This window comes from Vespula vulgaris, chromosome 14 (assembly GCF_905475345.1).
Source record: "Vespula vulgaris chromosome 14, iyVesVulg1.1, whole genome shotgun sequence".
NCBI classification, from domain to species: domain Eukaryota; kingdom Metazoa; phylum Arthropoda; class Insecta; order Hymenoptera; family Vespidae; genus Vespula; species Vespula vulgaris.
The window spans coordinates 3,480,072-3,496,478 of NC_066599.1; the positions used below are offsets into that span (position 1 = coordinate 3,480,072).

The 16,407-nt window shown below is 32.2% G+C and overlaps 2 protein-coding genes across 5 annotated transcripts in view; one reads left to right on the forward strand and one right to left on the reverse strand.

Annotated features, from left to right (window-relative positions):
- The window catches only part of LOC127069037 (phytanoyl-CoA dioxygenase domain-containing protein 1 homolog), a 9,657-nt gene extending 7,653 nt beyond the window's left edge, over nucleotides 1-2,004 (reverse strand). The window contains exon 1 of the mRNA XM_051005665.1: nucleotides 1,410-2,004. Within this exon, the coding sequence (XP_050861622.1) occupies nucleotides 1,410-1,430 (21 nt within the window). The 5' untranslated portion in view covers nucleotides 1,431-2,004. The remainder of the gene's footprint in view (nucleotides 1-1,409) is intronic.
- LOC127069036 (uncharacterized) lies at nucleotides 20-15,106 on the forward strand. Of its 4 annotated transcripts, none has more exons than XM_051005664.1 (5): nucleotides 7,761-8,474; nucleotides 10,102-10,321; nucleotides 11,894-12,164; nucleotides 12,265-12,390; nucleotides 12,476-15,106. In XM_051005664.1, the coding sequence occupies exons 3-5, from the start codon at nucleotides 11,941-11,943 to the stop codon at nucleotides 13,023-13,025; spliced, it is 900 nt and encodes a 299-aa protein (XP_050861621.1). In that variant the 5' UTR covers nucleotides 7,761-8,474; nucleotides 10,102-10,321; nucleotides 11,894-11,940; the 3' UTR covers nucleotides 13,026-15,106. The 4 variants fall into 4 exon arrangements, with proteins under 4 accessions (XP_050861620.1, XP_050861621.1, XP_050861619.1 ...); XM_051005662.1 differs by lacking the exon at nucleotides 10,102-10,321 and adding an exon at nucleotides 10,930-11,155; XM_051005663.1 differs by lacking the exons at nucleotides 7,761-8,474; nucleotides 10,102-10,321 and adding an exon at nucleotides 20-1,389.
- Nucleotides 15,107-16,407: the final 1,301 nt, after the last annotated feature.

Below are 16,407 nucleotides of genomic sequence, written 5' to 3' on the forward strand. Positions count from 1 at the left end.
TTTCGTTCAGTTAACGGCACGAAGCATGAACGCTGTTCTCTATCCTTGTCTATAATTGTATCTCCCACGGTGTCAGATCTATTTCTAACGGCATGGCTCACGTTCAAAAGAGTCTACGAAAAGTTAACATCTCCAAGGCATTCGTTTCCTTACTAGAAATCGTTCTTACATATTCGTTTATTCGTTCTTCTTGCAAACAATTAAACAATGAAACTATCGAAACTTGCATTTCAACTTTTCGATAAATACAATTTGTGAAAACTGTTTAACGTCAACAATTCTTTCGTGCCAGTTATTATGCATTTATGTATATGTGTGTGAATGTGCGTGGGTGTGGGTTTGTATGAATATGTGAGTTTGAGAGACAGAGAACATAAATAAAGTTTAAAACGATAAACTTTTGTCCTTGTCTCTATCACTCCGTCTCTCTCTCTCTCTCTCTCTCTCTCTTTCTCTCTCTTTCAACGATAAAATGAATTAGCATGTAGACTGTGCGTGTTAGAACGCACGTTCGCTTGCATCTATCATCCATCTATATTTTTTCTAATACGATATGAAGTATATCGAAATTAATTAAACGTTTTGATGGGTAAAATTTTGATTTATCGATCACGTAAATAAAATGTGAAAATTTCTTCGTAGGCGAAAGATAGCGAATGAAAAGTCAGAGGAAAAAAATATAAATGTTTTGTTAATTTTGGATTTAATTAAACATGTAAATTAAAATGCTCTTATTACATGAACATATGATTTAAAAAAGAGAAAGAGAGAGAGAGAGAGAGAGAGAGAGAGAGAGAGAAGAAAAACAAAGTAAAACAAAAAAAAATCTTACCTTACTATATCATTAAAAAACTATTCAATCTGATAGATCGAAACGAAGAGAGAATTAGAATCGAGAAAAATTAAATAAAAATTTTTAATAAAAGAAAAAAAAGGATGAAGAAGAAGAAGAAGGAGAAGAAGAAAAAGAGGGAGAGTTTTTAGTGAAATGATTGAAAGTTCGTGCATGTGTGTGTCGTGTAGAAAGAGCGCGGGAACATTCTAAGTAAAATATGAATATAAAAGTAGTAGTAATAGTGATAATAGTAATAGTAAATATGACGTTGATAATGACGTTGATAATGACGATGTAGCGATGAACATAGTAGTAGAAGAAGGAAGAGTAAGTAAAAAATATAAATGAAGAAGAAATACAAGAAGAAGAGGAAGAAAAAGAAGAAGAAGAAGAAGAAGATGACGAAAAAGAAGAAAACGAAGATGAAGACGAAGAAGAAGAAGAAGAAGAAGAAGAAGAAGAAGATGAAGACGAAGATGAAGACGAAAAAGAAGAAAACGAAGCTGAAGACGAAGAAGAAGAAGAAGAAGAAGGAGAAGGGATAGAAGAAGTTGGTAAAGATTTGTTAACTTACCTGACTACGAATATCCTTCATGTTGGTGTGTTGTACAATCGATGGGGATTCGTATCGTTTAAGAATTTTTTTTCACTCTATTCCGTACGAGGTATACTATATCTCTCCGTTAAGAGGAGTCTCCAGAGAGAGAAAGGGAACGAGAGACAGAGAGAGAGAGAGAGAGAGAGAGAGAGAGAGAGAGAAAGAGAGAGAGACTAGATAGATAGATAGATAGATAGATATATAGATAGATAGAGAAAAAGAGAGAGAGAGGGAGAGAGAAAGAAAGATAGAAAGAAAGAGAGAGTGCGAGAACACGTCCGCGAGCGAGTACTCCTACGAAATGACTAGGTGAGCGCGCTCGCTCAACTCAAGAGACCCGGCCTCCGGACTACGACCTTATCGAGAAAGAGAGAGAGAGAAAGAAAAAGAGAGAGAGAGAGAGAGAGATATAGAAAGAGTGAGGGACAGAAAGGGGAGAGAGAGAGAGAGAGAGTGTGAGCATTTGCACACATTCGGTGTAACACGTAACGTTTCTTCGAGGAACCACCTGTAACAATGAATCTTTTAACGTAGGTGTTTAACGATGATTATTTCGGTCGAAAATAGATTAGTATTAGAACGAGCTTCTCTCTCTCTCTCTCTCTCTGTCTCTCTCTCTCTCTATCTATCTGTCAATCTATCTATCTATCTCTGTTTTTCTTTCTTCTGTTTACTCTTTCGCTGTATCTTTCTCGCTTTTTATGTAATACTTAGATATATGACTTGTTTGGATATTTTTAATATATTAAAAGTGTTTAGAAATTGATGGATTTGTGTTTTTACTATTATTGAAATAACGATTAGTATGTATGTTCTCGGTATTAGGTACTTCCTTTAAAAATATATTTATATTATCCGGAACATTTATTTTTTCCATTTCTATATTTCTATCATTCTTGAATATTTTGGTTTTCGTGTGATTTAGTTGTATTAGATTATTTATATGTCATTTTTAAGGTAGAATATGTGTTTACAACTTATTGAATTTAACTATTATTAGACGGTGATTAGTATAAGTGCTATGATGACTACTTCATTCGGAGAATAGATTTATATAGAACGAGCTTCTATCTATCTATCTATCTATCTATCTATTTCTTCTTCTCTTTAAATATTTAAATGTATGCAAATTTAGAATGTAAAATTAATTAATTGACTCGTTAATTGTTAATTAAATATTAACCGTTATACCGACTGAATCGATTTAATGTGCAAAGATAAATAAAAAAGAAAACACAGTGTATAAATTATCAGATTTTACTGTTATCATACGATTTTATTTCTGTCATTAGTCGAATTAATATTGTATACAGCTTGTATATTTTTACTTAAGTATTTATTCTTACTCTTATAAACTACGTTCTTTCTCTCTCTTTCTCTTTCTTTGTTTCTCTATTCCTCTTTCCTTCTTACTCTTTACAAAATCGTTCGTGTTACGCGTGGGAACGTAAAAAGATCGTGAACCGTATCTCCCAGAAAAGTTTTCGAGTTCGTTTCTATCTCTCTCTTTCCTTTCCTCTCTCTCTCTCTCTCTCTCTCTCTCTCTCTCTCGTTCCCTCTCTCTTTTTCCCTTTTTTTGTCTTCCGTTTCGTTCTGTTTTTTTACGAACTCCAGTCGACGTATCGATTTGTCTGCTCGCTATCGCCGATGTCCGTTCGCACCGGAAGCGTTTCCGTTTTCGAAACTCACCGGCTCCGAGCCTAAGTGTAAAGTAAAACTGATAGAAACCGTGGTTTTCGAAAGTTCCATGAAATTTCTTTTTCCTTTTTCTTTTATTTTATTATTTTTCTTCTTTTCTTTTCTCTTTTTTTTTTTCTTTATTTTCTTTCCCTCATTTCATTTTCATCCAAGTGCAGGGCTACAAAGAATTTTCTTTTGCTCTCAATAAAAAGGAAAAAAAAAATATTTCGCCAACGTATATTATTATTTGACAATTAAATAATTTTTTTTTTATTTTCTTTCTACTTCTTCTATATATATATATACATATATATTTACATATATTAACTTAATCGAGGCAAGAAAAGATGTTTTCACAAGTCCGAAAATTCACAGGAGTTCCTTTTCGAGGTTTATCTTTCAGAGTCACGTTGCACGTGATAGCTCGTTTTTCGAGAAGCGTTAAAAGTCGAGAGACCAAACACGATCGACCCAACGAGTATAAAGTTTGCAACATCCACGAAACGGCACGGGCCAGGGATCGTTTGACTTTTGGCCAAGTCGGGCTTAGTTTCCTCTCTACGCGACTTAGTTTCTTTTTATTTATATCGCAACGATTTAGAAGCGTTCTCGTTCGGATTTCATTCGGAACATTTGCGCTTTATTGTCCCGTGATGTTTTTTCTTATTTTTTTTTTTTTTTTGAATCATTTTCATCTTTCACTCTCTTATCTTTCATTCATACGTAATTGAAAGTAACAAGTCCTTGTTTCTTTCTGTTTTTCTCTTTTTTTTTCTTTTCCTTTTTATCGCATTCGTTTATCCTTTATCGTTAATATATATATTTTTTTAAATATAATCTAACCAAAAAAAAAAAGGAAAAGAAAAAATAGTATCATCCCTTTATCACTATTTTTTTCTTGTTATAAATTATTATTAAAAGTATATGCAGTATATCGGAATATTAATTTCTTTTTTCTTCCGTTTCTCTCTTCTGTTGACTCTCATAATTTTATCTTCTTTATATTTATAAGTAATTAAAACAAGTTAAGAATTTTTCTGCATTGATTATCCTTTATTTGATCTTTATTATTATTATTATAATTACTGTTCTCCTTTTTAATTCTTTTTTCTTCTTTTTTATATACATACCTATACGATCAATGAATTAATTTTTTTACAAAAGCTTGACCGAAACAAAATTTTTTCTTTTTTGTCCTTGTCCTTTCTCTACGTAATTGAAACAATAAAAAAAAAAGGAAAAAAAAAGAAAAAAGAACTGCAAATAATTTCTTTTTGCTAATCTCTCTGCCGTAAGCGGCAATCGGACGTAACCTTCGAATATGTTCCTTTTTTCTTTCTCCTCTTTTTTCTTCTTTCGGCCAATATATTATCGGAAATGATTTTTCCACGTCGAATTTAAATCCACGGAGACGTAAAAGCATCCTCCGTCGACATACACCGGTATTAATACGCCTCTGCACCGATGGATAAGCCGATCGAGGGCCATCCATTGGCGCACCCATACGCATTGCTTTTACGATTGGGAGGCACGCGAACGAGAGAGAAAAAAAGAGATAGAAAGGGACACAGATAGAGACAACAAGAGACAGAGAGAAAAAGAGAGAGAGAGAGAGAGAGAGAGAGAGAGAGAGAGAACGGAAACGTCTATATTTCTTCGCTTTAATTCCAGTGCGCGCGAAACCTTATCTCGTGGTACATCCATATTTATCGACTTTATTCGAAACGAACAAACCGAACCGCTGCGTGTAACTCAAATCGATCATTTGACTTTCATATCCCTTTTGGCCCTCTCTCTTTCTCTTCTTTCTCTTTCTCTCTTTCTCTCTCCCCCTTTTCCTCTATCCTTCTCACTCGTTCTCTGTGCACCCCGTTAGCTGTGCCAATGCAGAGGGCAATAAAATAAAATTAAATAGACCCGTCGAACAAAATCAAATAATCGTCCTCGATATTCTCTCTCTTTCTCTCTCTCTCTCTCTCTCTCTCTAATTTATCTTTTTTATTTTTCTCCCTTTTCTTTACTCTTTCTCCAATAAATAGTAAAATATGGAAAGTCTTGACGAGACGAATTCAAAAGTGTTTAGGTGGAGATAAATGATTTAAAAAAAAATGGAAGAGAAAGAGAGAGAGAGAGAGAGAGAGAGAGAGAGAGAGAGAGAGAGAGAGAGAAAGAGAGGTCTCTAACAACGTATTTTATTGTTAGACTTGCATATCGTGCGAGGCATAATGCCTATTGTGTGATTCAACGTCTACGCAACTTCCTCGAATGTTCCATTTACGTGAACGAATTTACAATTAGGGTATTGTGAATATACAATACGCAATTCACAATTGACAAATCATAAATTACGAATCAAGAATTACAAAATTATAAATCACAAATTAAAATTGAAAAATTACAATCACCATCTAGACAGGAGATCGATATTGTATACCTTGTTCTAAGATCATGATCGAGATTTATCAGTTTGCTAACTCGTAATTTCTGAAATCTATAACAGTAAATCTTCTAATTCATAGGATGTTAAATTCTCAAAAATGATACAATTTAGCTTGTTCATCCCATCGAATTTAAGTTTGTAGGATCACTTATTAATAATTCAAGAAAAAACAATCGTCGAACATGAAATCATTCTCTGCACCTCCCATGAGAATGTCAAATCGCTTCCATTAAAAAGAAAAAAAAAAAAGAACGAAAACTACGTGAAAAAACTACGTAAAAGAAACTACGTGACGTAACAATACGACATAGTGAAAATAAATTAATGACGCGTCCCGGGACTTTTTCTACGTCAAAGGGATTAATCCAATCGAGGAGAAGAGCATTATATTTGAGTCGTCATGATGAAAGATCCGAAATCGGATTCAAGTCCAAAATATAACGGATATTCTAGATCCGGATCTAGACTTGGATTTCGAGTTATAATTGAATAATTTGAGTACTCGGATAAATTCGAGTACTCCGGTTGCTAAGGATGCTAATCCTAATACATACGAGTTAAGAGTGATCGTGGATCTAGATAAATGATATGACTGGCTAACTTGGTCACTCCCTTTGTTTCTCTCTCTGTCTTTTTCTTTTTCTCTCTCTTTCTCTGTGGTAAGTAAATCTATTTGTTTTATGTTTGCTTGTCTTTTTCTTTTCCTACATTGTACTTATTCACCCTTTCTCTTTCTCTCTCTCTCTCTCTCTCATCCCTCTCGGACGATTCTTCATTAGATAATCTTATCTCGTTAACCGTTTTCTACCAGTTCTTCTATCATCTTTCACATCCCGTTCCAACTCTCGAAAAATTATGAGCAAAAAAGAAAAGTCCACTCACTCCTTTTCGTCTGCGATAACGAGACTTATTTTTTTTCCTTTTTTTGTCTTTTTTTTTTGTATTTTTTCGTTTTTCTCTTATCTTCTCCCTTCTTTTCTTGTTTTTTTTCGGTTCTTTTCTTTAAAAAGGGGAAACAAAATTTGTTTAGTAGACAAATCGAACGATCCATCGCAAAATATTACAATAGTCACCCCTATCACCATTAATAACAATTACAACATATACAACAATAATAATAATAATAATTATTATGTAGTATTCGTATTAAGGGATTAAGTCAGTGCACGTGAACCCCAATATTTTCCCTCTCTCGATACCACGTGTTGGGTGCACGTGCACCCAGATAGATCACGTGCGCATTACTCAATTATTCCTTACTTACTCCGTTAAAATTTGATATATGACGTCACGTGGCCGAGATCTCTACCCTTCGTTAGATGGATCTCCTTTAGTCCAAATCGAAAACTCAAAAAGGATCTTAATTATCTTTATAAAATATTCAGTAAAAGATATCATCGATTGATTAATATTCATTTAAAAACTATCAGTATTATTTACGATTAGGTGTGTGCATCGTGTATATAGGGTGTTGTTACGTCAACTTAAAAGGAATAAAAGGACTTCAGAAATCTTTAGAAAATTTTATGTTAATTCGTACGATTGCATTATCGTTTGAAATATTTTCGATAAGACATCTTTGTTATCTAATGAACGGAACATCCTAGATATATATATATATATATATATATATATATATATATATGCATGCGTTTGTGTGTGTGTATGTGTGTAGTGTCATTGTATACACACGAAAAGAAAGAGAGAGAGGGAGAGAGGAACTGTCTCTTGACCTCAGATTAAATCAACGGTAGTCGGCTTCGTTGACCTCTGGGTCATTGGTAATGATAGTGAGTAACACGTGTTACTCCTCCTTCTCCCTCCCCTCCTCTTCAGTTTTGTTATTCGTGCTTCGTTATTTTTTGCTGCTTTTTCCTTCCTATTTTTTTGTTCCCCCCACCCAGTATGGGATCACTTTTTTCTTACGTAACAAACTTACTTTTATCAATACATTTGTATTATATATACAATACACGCGTACACATATACACGGATACGCGCACATATACGCACGCAAGTATATATTTTTTTCTCTTTTTTTTTTTTTAATTTACAAGAGATTATAGCGATCGTCTTTGGTCGAAAATATAAAATGAAATTTTTGGGTTTTGTTAATTTAAAAATTAGATAATTAGATTAATCTTGAGTTAAAGATGGAGGCCAAGGAGGAGCAAGCATAAGAGAATCGAACGATTTTCTTCGAAGCAATGTTAGCCTCGTGACGTACGTGACGTAGTCTTCGTGATGCTAACGCAAACGAGGAGAGATGTTTCGTGTGGTAGGGACCTGAAACGACGCTTGTGTTTTCATCTCTTTCGATATATCCCGAGTTTTCTTGCGGTAGTAGTACGGTCGACATCAACGTGGACGCTCTCTTACGTTCTCTTAGCTGGAAACCCTTCTTAGGGTTTCCTTTTCCTTTTTTCTTTTATAGTGCGAACGATCTTCTTCCTTTTGATATCTCTATAATTTCTTATTTCGTTTAAATCTGTTACATTCATTTTAAACGTCAACAAGATATCAAATATATTTGTGCGTTTTTATCTTTAAGAACGAGTCTTCGTTATATATCAACAACCCCGTTTTTTTTTCAACCCTTCCCTTCTTCCCCGTTATTTTATTCTTAACGGAGAAATAAATATATTCTTTTGAAAAATTTTTTTCGAAGTTGATCGTTTCGGTTATTTTTTTCTCTTTCTCCCTTTCTTTTTTTGTTGTTGTTGTTGATCGTCATCGAGAAACACGGCGTGAGATTAATTATTCGTGAAAATAGAAGGAGAAGGGAGAAGGGCAGAGAAAGAGAGAGGGAGAGAGAGAGAGAAGAGAAAAGAGGGTGAAAAAAGCGATTAGGCACGTTGCGCCAGTGCCGGATGAGAGAATCGATGAAGAGCACTTTTATATCGCCGTTCGAGAATCACGAGGTAAGGAATTAGATAGGGGCTGATTTTTTCGATTGTTATTCGAATAAGACGGAAATTGAAATTGCAATAGATCACATTCTCACTATTTTCTTTAATTAGATGTATTCGAGAAAACGAATGTTCATTATGTTTATATGTGAATGAAATTGACAAAGTATCTTTTAAATCGTACATTTCGAAAATGATTACTTTCGTTATTTATTTTCTTTGTCGCATCTCATAATTTATAGAATGTATGTATTTATGTATGTATGTATAATATAGAGCAGGAAATTCAGAATTTTGTGACTCATAATTTAAATTGAAAATACGAGATAGGAGATTCGAATTATAGTGACTAATTTTATATTATCATTAATACCTTTTATAGTTCACGATATCACTTCGATCACGAATTTTTATTATTTTCTTTTTCCTCTTTTTTTTTTTTGCTGATAAAAATCAAGAAGGACACTCAAAATTTATGATTCATAATTTAGATAGAAAATATGAAACGCGTAAAATATCGAATTTGGTTACTACAATATTGTTTTCGATCGATATTGAATACGAAATGGAAGGTTCGTCGAAATATTAATTACATTCTTTGACGACTTTTCGTAATGAAAATCGTGCAAAATATGGAAAATATTTATTTTCATAATAATGATCGAGAAAGTGGGGACAATTGAAAATTTATATCTGATCAGCTAGAAATATTTATTTCTTAAATATGACGACGATAGAAAGCAAAAGATAAATGGATAAAGATAGAAGTATATATATATATATATATATATATATATATACATATAAAGAGAGAAAGAGAAAGAGAGAAAGAGAAATTTAGCGAAGTTCATCGAGACGATTAACTACCGCATATAAGACGTTCCACGACGATCTAATAATACACGCAATGAATACTTTGCGGATGTATTTTTAATGGGCCGTGGGCGTACTTATAAATAGTATATCGTACCGATAACCCGTACTTAGTATCTCGTTGGGGATTGGCCTCGGTGTCGCATTCTTCTTCTACCGTCTGGGACTCTATTGTCGTTGTCGATGGACATCGTATACGCTAATGAAACATCCAAACGTTCGAATGAGCTTGTTACGAAAGACAATCATGACTTTTAAACCTATCGATTCGATTCGATCCGAACCGATTTGACTTGACTCGATTCGACTTGACTCGATTTGATTTGACTCGATTCGATTCGATTCTATTCGATTCGATTCGACTTGATCAGAGATAATCGTCAAGGAAGATCAGAAAGGAGGACACGTTCGACGTTGAATAATTTCCATTTGGTCCAATGACTATACCTGCTGGTATCAGCTGTCTCTGTATATGTGTGTGTATGTATGTATATATATAAATATATATATATATATATATATGTATATATATATAAAATTATACACACACACACATATATACAGAAATGCACCACACGCATCCACACACGTACCAATACATATACATACATATATATAACAGGCTACCGCGCGAATCGTTACCGGACGTTAGGCACGATTAAACGTTGGCAGTGTCGCGTGTCCAGTGCTCGCATTATCTGCCTGTATCAGCATCCCTATCTCTCTCTCTCTCTCTCTCTCTCTCTCTCTCTCTCTCTCTTACTAGCTTTGCATATCGATCTGGGCAATATAATCCTCTCTACACTGTATGCAATCTCCATGGAATGACATTTCCCTTCTCTCTCTTTCTCTCTTCCTCTCTTTCTCTCTTATTATCGGAATGTATGTACAGGAGAGTAAAAATAGAAAATAGGGGGTAAAGTTTGGAAGGGAGAGGTTAAAAAGGAAGGTTGACAGGATTGCTGGTGGTTATAGTGGTGGTAATGGTAAGAGTTAATATTATAATAATTCTTTTATCGTATTTAGCGCCACTCAATCGTCGGGCACTGTCATATTCCGTATCGTCTTAGACATCATCGTAGTCATTCGTCGTTGTGTAAACACTACCAAGTTGTTATTCGAGGAATATCCCCGTCGTTTGATAGAGAACTAAAGAGAGAGAAAGAAAGAAAAAGAGAAAGAGAGAGAGAGAGAGAGAGAGGACATGGCTCTTGGACATCTCGTCGTCTATGCAGACAATTACCGAGTTTTCTATTTTCTATTTCTATTTTGTATCTTACGTAGTCAATTGCGTTGTTCTGAGTAATTCGAAAAATTTCAATCGATAAGAGACTCTCTTCTTTTTTTTTTCTTTTTTTGCTTCTCTCCGAAAGATTATCGATTATATTATTTATCGATTCTACTTCGACCTTTTACTTTTGCTCCTATTTTTCTAGTTTCCATTAATCCGTTTTTCGTTGCTACCTTTTCTCTTTTTTCTGTTTTACTTTTTTTCTTTTTTTGTCGTCCTCGTCATCGTCATTGTTATTGTTATTGTTGTTTGCTTTGTTACTTTTCTTTCTTTTTTTCTCTCTCTTTTTTTTTTTTCAAACAGGCTATCCCGTTAAACGAATCTCAATGACGACCAGACGATTACGACGACGACGACGACGACGACGACGACGACGACGACGACGACGACGACGACTACGACGACGACGACGAGTTTGTTTTCCATGCTCTTCCCCATTCTCGTCTATCTGTTCTGTACCACTTTGGATACGATAACGGCCGGTTATCATTGTTACAGCTATTAGCGTCGCGATGCCGATATTATCCGTGTATGTGCACGAACAATGTCGTCTAGTTACATGCTCTCTCACGATCCTCCATTTATTTGCTCCTCCAATATCGGCCTTTAGTTCCCTTTAATCGCCCGACGAAAGTTAATAAATTAACTGAAAGTATTTTCACGAGCATTCATACCTTTATCCAATTATATTGGCACATATGAATGCATATGCGTGTAACGAAGTGACTCATTACGATAATACGATCTATAGATTTGCACGATCTACGGATGGATGCGTTACTTTTAACAAAATGATTTTTTTTTTAATTAAACGAAGATTTTTGTTTATTTATTTTTTAAAGCGATTGGTAAATAATATTTTTTTTCTCTTCTCTCTCTTTTTTTTTTGCTTTTTTTTCAACGATCCTTGTCTTGCTTTCGACCAATTTAATTCTCGAATTATTTTATTCGTTACGCAACATATTATTTCTTTTATAATTTTTCAACTAATTTATATCATATTTTTGTTGAATAATAGTTTTTGTAATTATTCAATTAATTTATTTCTTTTATTACTTACGTTATATATATATATATATATATATATATATATATATATATATATATCAATTTTTTAAAATTATACGATTATTTTGTATGTATATGTGTGTGTGTGTACGTGACTGGTTCTATAATATCTATTAATATTATTTATTTGCAAATGAGATAAATTAAAAAGTAAAAAGAAGAAACGAAATGATTTTCTTTTCTTTTTATTTTTTCACAGGAAATTTTGGAAACACGAGGACGATTGTAAACTTATTATTAAAAAGGATGAAGAGTAATCCGTTGGAATACTTTATGTTCTTTCTTTTACTGATAGTTTCGGGAGGAAGATCGACTTCCGTCCGAGACAATCTCTTCCACGAGAATGATCTCGTTTCGTCGACAAACTCCAACAAGTCTCCACTTCCGATTATCTCGCCGGTCGATTATACCGATACACTTCATTCTTGTCTTTACGTGTCACCTGATTTACCACCTTGTCATTTTATAAGGTAAATAAAACCATACGCTTTAATATCTAATTATTCGTAAATAATTATCTTTTGATTCGATTCATTGATTGATCTTTTTTCTTTCTTTTTTATTTTTAAGAAACGAAAACACCCAAAGATTTTATCGATCAACCGATAATTCCTTGGAGAGAAAAAAATCGAACGAGGAGTCACTTTTTCAAGGACACATCACGGTTTATTCCTTACAAGGTTGCTTACCCTCCAGGTAGACTCAATAATCTCGATAATCGATAGAGATAATTAATTATCAATCGAATTTCGAAAGGTAAAGAATTTTCTTTTCCTCGTAGATTACCTTTCAAGATGGCGTTGTGTGAATCGAAGGAGAGTCTCGAAAGAGCTACGAAAATATGGAAATTATATCCTTTTCAAATCAACGACGACGAAAAGATCGGATCGACGTTTGTTTTTCCACGATTCGATATAAATCGATGGTTGAAATCAATGAGACTACTTCGCGACGAAAGAGATCAAGAACAACGATGGAATGATTCAGAGAATTTTTTAAAGGCCAGTCCAAAATATTTTTCATCGTCGATGATCTCGTTCGATCGTGATAGAAACGATCGAATAAAATCATCTTCGAGTACATCTACGATCAATCGAAATAATTTGATGAATTCGAATGAAAGTGTACGACGTAGAAGAAGAAGACGAAGAAGGAGCGATCTATTGGATCGTGAGATCAGACAAGGAAGCGAGTTTCCCTACTCGAAATCGATCCCATTCGATCCAAAGAGACTCAGTTTAGCTCTGAGATCAAATAAATTTTTCAAATCTAGTCCGTCCCTTTCGCAAAGATCTAGGGACATGAAAATGGAAAACCAATCTTTCTATTGAAAGGAGATACCATACAATTTTTAAAGAAACTCGAATAGATCAAGTCAATATATCCGGTGTTTATCGTGTTCGAAATAGTTACCTGATTGTTTCTAATTTTTATCCTTAATTAATATAGATCTATTTAATAGAAATGTAATAGGTAAGAAAAAAGAGAAGAAATCACCAAAAAAAACAAAAAAAAATAACAAAAAAGAACAAAAAAAAGAATGTCGGTAATTATTATTAACACGTTGATTTAATATAGTAATATTTACTATACACACATATATATATATAATAAATTTTATAGTATATTTACTGTATTGAACAATTTCTAATAATTATATATATATATATATATATATATATATATATTTATAGTAATATATAATAAATACAATTTATAATGAATATCATTATATTAACAAATTTATTACAGTAATATATAGTCAGTAAAAATAATTAGTAATAGAAAAATACAAATTTTAACATGGAATTATCAATAATAATCAGAATTTTGATTATTGCCATGAAGATATGAGGTCGAAGAGAATTTTAAATTAGATCAAATAAACCCAACGTGTATAATCAACGTGTTAATATCATTTTATTATTTTTCATTATTATTATTACTATTGTTATTACTATTATATTAAGATGAACTCCAAATTAGAATTAGAATAGACTTTAGCTGGAATTTAATTTTTTTTTCTTTGTTTCCTCGTTGTTGTTTCTTTTTTAACATTGAATACGTTAGAGAACGTTTAACGATCGAAGGTTAGGTCGAAGTGAGGTCACCGTGATGATAAGAACAAAGATACATACACATACATACACATATAAGTCTTTCTTGTGTTTTATATTGACATGTCAACAGCGTTAAACACTCATAGCTAATTTCTCGTCGTTGTTATGACGACTATCATCGACTTTATCGAAAATCGAATCAACTTATAATCATCAACTTTTTTTTTTCTCACCATGTTTTCTTTAAAACGTACACACACACACACACGTGTGCGTATATATATATATATATATATATATATATATATGTATGTATGTACGTATTTAAATTTGATTCTTTCTATTCGAGAAGCATTCTAATACATACGTTCTAATATATAATAACAAATATATAATAGCAAACAAATGGGACACGATATCGAGTGATAAATGTATGTGCATATAGATAGATATGTATGTATGCATATGTGTGTATGTATGATACATATAGCTGTGATATTTCAGGTTTTGTTAATTTACGTTAAAGAACATATCTTCGTTTATTATTTGATTTCTTTCTTTTTCTTTTTTTTTTTTCCCTCGAGGTTCTCGCCATCGATCGTTATATTTTATTTTTGTTATATATACATATATAGATATATATATTTTTTTAAGTTTTTTTTTCTTTTTCTTTTAATTACTTTTTTAAAATTAAGAACGAGCTTTGGTAGAGCGCACGAAATATGTGATATGTATACAGATCAACAGAGAGCAGATCATATTTTATTAATCTAGGGGATGTGAAAGCGTTTCTAATAACCACCGTCAAAGATCTACCTTCAAAGCGATTCATGTTTTTACCTATTTTTTTTCTTTTTTTTTTTTTTTACTTTAATAGCATTTTTTGCAATCGGTCTATAAAATTTTATATATCGAAGGATGATTTAATAAACAAATAAAAGCATTTTTTGTTTAATAATTGTACTCTTTACAACGTGTTATTAAGATTATAATAATTATGATAATCAGAATTGCTTTGGTGGAAGATCGTATTTAGATAGAGTAATTAATCTTTTAATATAAGAAATTAGTTCGATCCAATATAGTTAGCGAACGAACTTCGATTTTCTTACGATGACGTGCTGAGGATGTTGTCGATAAGATTAGAATTAATTAAATAAATAAATAAATAATTCAATATTCGTAAAAGGAAAAAGCAAATGGGGCTCGAGATAGAGATACAGAGAAAGAGAGAGAGAGAGAGAGAAAGAGAGAGAGAGAGAGTGTGTGAGAGAGAGACGGAAAAGGAATTAAATTAACAACATAATTATAATTGTAAAAAAATGTTTAAAAATATATCTCTTCTCTCATAATGTTGTACAATTTGAGTCGTTAGGTCAAACATCGACATATTATTTATTTTTCTTCTTATCACTTTATACCATTTGACTCTTGTAGGTTACATTGTAACCCCGTGTTGTCGTCGTATCTTTAGAACTAATTGAATTTTAATTTTCTATCGAATATATATTTCATCGTTCAACAGTTGTTGAACTGCAATTAGTCGTTACCAAAGTTACGATTACAAGTGCATACAAAGTGCATGGGAAAATTTAATAGTATCAATTTGATTAGATTTTTCATTATAGTATCTCAAATATTTAATTTTACTTTAATGTATTTTTCTAATTTGTTTCAAAAATATTTCGTTTTTTCTTAGGTTCTTATTCGTTGGGTCAGTACTTTTAAACAATTAGTCAGTTCTAAATAAATGTGGTCAGTATATACATATAATAATTATATATATATATATATACAATAAGTACGCAATTATGTGTGTGTATATATATATATATATATATATATATATATATATATATATATATATTATGTAAATAATGTAACCCGGATGCAACTTTAATAATTTATTATTTATATTGATTAAAATATTCATACATATGTATGTATCTAATGACCAATTTATTTTACCAAATATTTATCATTAATTAAGAAAAATACTGATCTAATAAAATATGATAATGGTTTTCTTTCTATCGAAAAATACTTTTTATCTTTTTCAAAATCATAAATAGATATCATTTGAAGGAAAAAGATGATCGAAGATCTATGAAGAAGATTACTGCGATAATAATTCATGATCATTTTTACGATCTTTGTTATTAGAAACCTCAACTATTTTCTCGATATTTCACGTTTCTTAGAATTTCCTTGTTCATAATTCTTCCTTACTTCTTTTCTCAAAGCCACGAAGACACGATCTTGCGCATTTCGCAGTTATCACGCAAACTGGTTGACGCCACCTGACCACTTCCACGGAGTTCAGACTCCGCTACTTCTCTGTGTCTCGACCTCCAGCCCAAACAAGGTTACTCCAATCGAACCTGAATGACGACTTTGCGACGAAGATCAAGATCAAGAATATTGTTAACGTGAGTCCCTTTTAATTTTGAAATACGTAGAATTCGAATTACATTTCTTTTCGTTTAAAAATTAAACTTTACGTTAAACTTTAATAAAAATTCAAAGCGTATACTTCACTTTTATATATATATTTATTTATTATAAATAAATATATATATATATTATAATGATAAGTAAATTCTTATTCAAAATTTTGTTTAGATCGTACTAAGAGAATTCAATTTAGACAAAC

Excerpts from the sequence above, each read along its gene's own strand:
- LOC127069036 (XM_051005663.1), top strand. The coding sequence starts at position 11,941 with ATGAAGAGTAATCCGTTGGAATACTTTATGTTCTTTCTTTTACTGATA. Across the intron at positions 12,165-12,264 it reads CCACCTTGTCATTTTATAAG|AAACGAAAACACCCAAAGAT; the intron begins GTAAATAAAACC and ends TTTATTTTTAAG. Across the intron at positions 12,391-12,475 it reads CAAGGTTGCTTACCCTCCAG|ATTACCTTTCAAGATGGCGT; the intron begins GTAGACTCAATA and ends TTTTCCTCGTAG.